Below are 2,623 nucleotides of genomic sequence, written 5' to 3'. Positions count from 1 at the left end.
CTTAGGTGATGTCTTCACAATATCTTTTTTGTCCAACCAACAGTCTGAAACACAAAATTATTCTATTTGCAACACTTACACTTACACAAACTAAGGGTTATTACTAGATAAATAGATAAACAATTATCTGTTAACTGATTGACAATATTTATTGATTACCAATGTTAGTGATTAAATCTATTTTGATTTACTATCATATAAATCACTTAAAAGCAGCAAATCCTCACAATCAAGAAGCTGGAATCATCTGTTATTTTATTTAACAAGCAAAACCACATGTTTGGTAAATAACAATTACCTGGTTAACTAAAAATTGCTGATTCATTTTCCATTGATCGATTATAATTTCCGCTCCAACAAAGCTACATGCCATTCCCACTAAAGGGCTTTATTTTAGCTGAAGGAGACCGGAAGTCTGATTTTGTAAATGTATCTAACTTGACAGTGGTTGAAGCTCATTATAGCGATAGACTTTAGACTTTATTCAAGCAATAGAAAACAACAGAACCCACAGCCACAGAAGAGGCACTGGAGAACAGCGTGACACCATGACAATAAATAAAGGGTCTCACAGCAGGATGAAAGTGACAGAAGTAGAGGAGTTTTTGAGAAAACCTCCAACAGGTTTCTGTGTGGAGGCTCTCAGCTCATGTTACCGAGTCCACAGCGACCCAGAGGAGAGCCTGGTGCTCGTTGATGACTTCGACTTTTGTAGAAGGAAAATAGTTTTCCAGAACTCGCTGGGAAGGTGAGGAAAAAGACTGCATGGGCACAGCCTTATACATGCACACATAGCCTTTATTTATATGCACAAAGTCACATGCCAATTGTTTTCCATGACAGGAAAGTTAAAATGCACAATTTATGGGAATACACGAGCATGAGAAACAGCCTGTTGTCCAAGAGGATCTATCTGCTGATGTCTGCCTGTGAAGAAAAATTTTCAGTGACCCACAAAAAGGCCGCCAATCAAGCCAGAGGTAACTGAAACTCTTTACAGCATCTATGTTATTATGATAAGTTAGTAAGTAAGTTCACCATGCAGTTTGATGCCAGCGGTGACACGTTCTGACTTCCAAACTTGGGACGTTTGCAATGGGTGGGATGAGAAGAGTCATGTGGCAAGATGGTTTTCTGCAAATGTTCCCCTTTCTGTTTTCTGTGCTGGTGTCCTAGTGGATTATTTTCGATCCTGTTTCAGTGCTGAAGCAGTACGTAGTGTCCATCAATGGCAATGACCCGTTCATAAAGTGGCAGATTGAGAGAGGCCTGGACTGGACCATCTCTTCAGTTGCTGGAGAGAGCTACAGGGTGGACGTAAGCAGCACTACTTGCATTCCAGGGGTTGCTCTAGTTTGCAGATTTGTTGATTGAGAAGTGGTCTGGCTTTTTGGCACTGAAACTACTTTTTCTTTTGTCAGATTGACTTGACTGCAGCACTGGAGGGCTGGGCAACAGAAAACACCCACATCATAACTAACAAGATAATAAAAGTCAACCCTGCCTGGAGAAATGCCTCCTTCACCCTCAAATACTATTCCGATGCCCTCTTTGACTTCCCACACTGGTTTGGTTTCAGCAAAAGAAAGTTTAAGGTAGTTGTCTAAAATTCGGTTTAACTACATATGAATAGTTTGTACATTTTGACATTTATCAGAAGGAACATCTCTAATTGGTCTTTTGACCATTAAAGTTGCTACTGACATGAGCCAGCAGCAAATGTGGGAGCTAAGAAAAATGAAGTTTATCTGCTTGGTTTCTGGTGGAGTCCTCAAGAAAAGCAAGTTTCCTGATAATCAGGCAAGTGGTTGTTAAACCTATCTGTCAGAGGATGCACCAGCCAGACTCTTGGGACTGCATTAACTATCTTATGTTTGCTGTTAGATCCAGATATTTTCTCTGTGCAGTGGGTGGAAATCACTGACTGGGACTGATGAGCATATTTGGAATGACTTGTAAAATGTTTATGTGTCTAAATTGATTTTTAAAGGCATTTTTATGAGCAAACATACATTTCCCTCACACAATTTATGACTGCTGTATGAGGGTTTATGGGGTCAAATCTGTGCTACTGCAGATTCAAATGTGTGAAGACCTTTATATAAAAAAAACAGCATTTCTGTATTAGAAATTATTTTAAACAAATTCCAATACAATAAATGACATGTTTTAAAGCAATAGTTGCCATCAGTTAAACGATAAATGTGGGTGCGTGTTGTTGTCATTATGTGACTGGCCTAAGGGAGGAGGAGAAGAGCAGTTGCAGCGCTAGTGATCATTTCTACATATTCTTTATAATTACTGCCATAGAAGCGCAGCAGCAGGTAGTTGAAGATGCCCACAGTGCACATCAGAATCAGGAAGAAGATGATGCGTTTTCCAAACATGTAGCCTGGAGTGCTGCACAGAAGTTTTAAAAAACTGTTAGACCATTTGTAAACACACACAAAGTGTAAATCTCTTGTGTTCCTTTACCTTTGAGAGGTTTCACCCAGATATCCAATAAAGTACTTCTGCCTGACTATGAGGTAAATGATCCCAGCAAAGGCAGCAGGAGCTTCAAGCAGATGACAAAAAATGAAAACAAATGGTCAAATGCTATCAAGTGCCGATGTGAGCAACA

General features: G+C 39.6%; 2 protein-coding genes across 2 annotated transcripts in view; one reads left to right on the top strand and one right to left on the bottom strand.

Moving 5' to 3' along the window:
• The first annotated feature begins 529 nt into the window (after positions 1 to 529).
• On the top strand, positions 530 to 1,620 carry medag (mesenteric estrogen dependent adipogenesis). The gene is made up of 4 exons (XM_020620436.1): positions 530 to 748; positions 844 to 980; positions 1,202 to 1,317; positions 1,422 to 1,620. The coding sequence occupies exons 1-4, from the start codon at positions 549 to 551 to the stop codon at positions 1,605 to 1,607; spliced, it is 639 nt and encodes a 212-aa protein (XP_020476092.1). The 5' UTR covers positions 530 to 548; the 3' UTR covers positions 1,608 to 1,620.
• Positions 1,621 to 2,214: 594 nt separating this feature from the next.
• Positions 2,215 to 2,623, bottom strand: part of alox5ap (arachidonate 5-lipoxygenase-activating protein) — a 3,132-nt gene continuing 2,723 nt past the window's right edge. The window contains exons 4-5 of the mRNA XM_020620437.1: positions 2,476 to 2,557; positions 2,215 to 2,400 (exon numbers count right to left, since the gene is read on the bottom strand). Of these exons, the coding sequence (XP_020476093.1) occupies positions 2,238 to 2,400; positions 2,476 to 2,557 (245 nt within the window). The 3' untranslated portion in view covers positions 2,215 to 2,237. The remainder of the gene's footprint in view (positions 2,401 to 2,475; positions 2,558 to 2,623) is intronic.

This window comes from Monopterus albus, unplaced genomic scaffold, assembly GCF_001952655.1.
Source record: "Monopterus albus unplaced genomic scaffold, M_albus_1.0 scaffold237.1, whole genome shotgun sequence".
In the NCBI taxonomy this organism is placed as follows: domain Eukaryota; kingdom Metazoa; phylum Chordata; class Actinopteri; order Synbranchiformes; family Synbranchidae; genus Monopterus; species Monopterus albus.
This window is presented reverse-complemented; position numbering and strand designations above follow the sequence as displayed.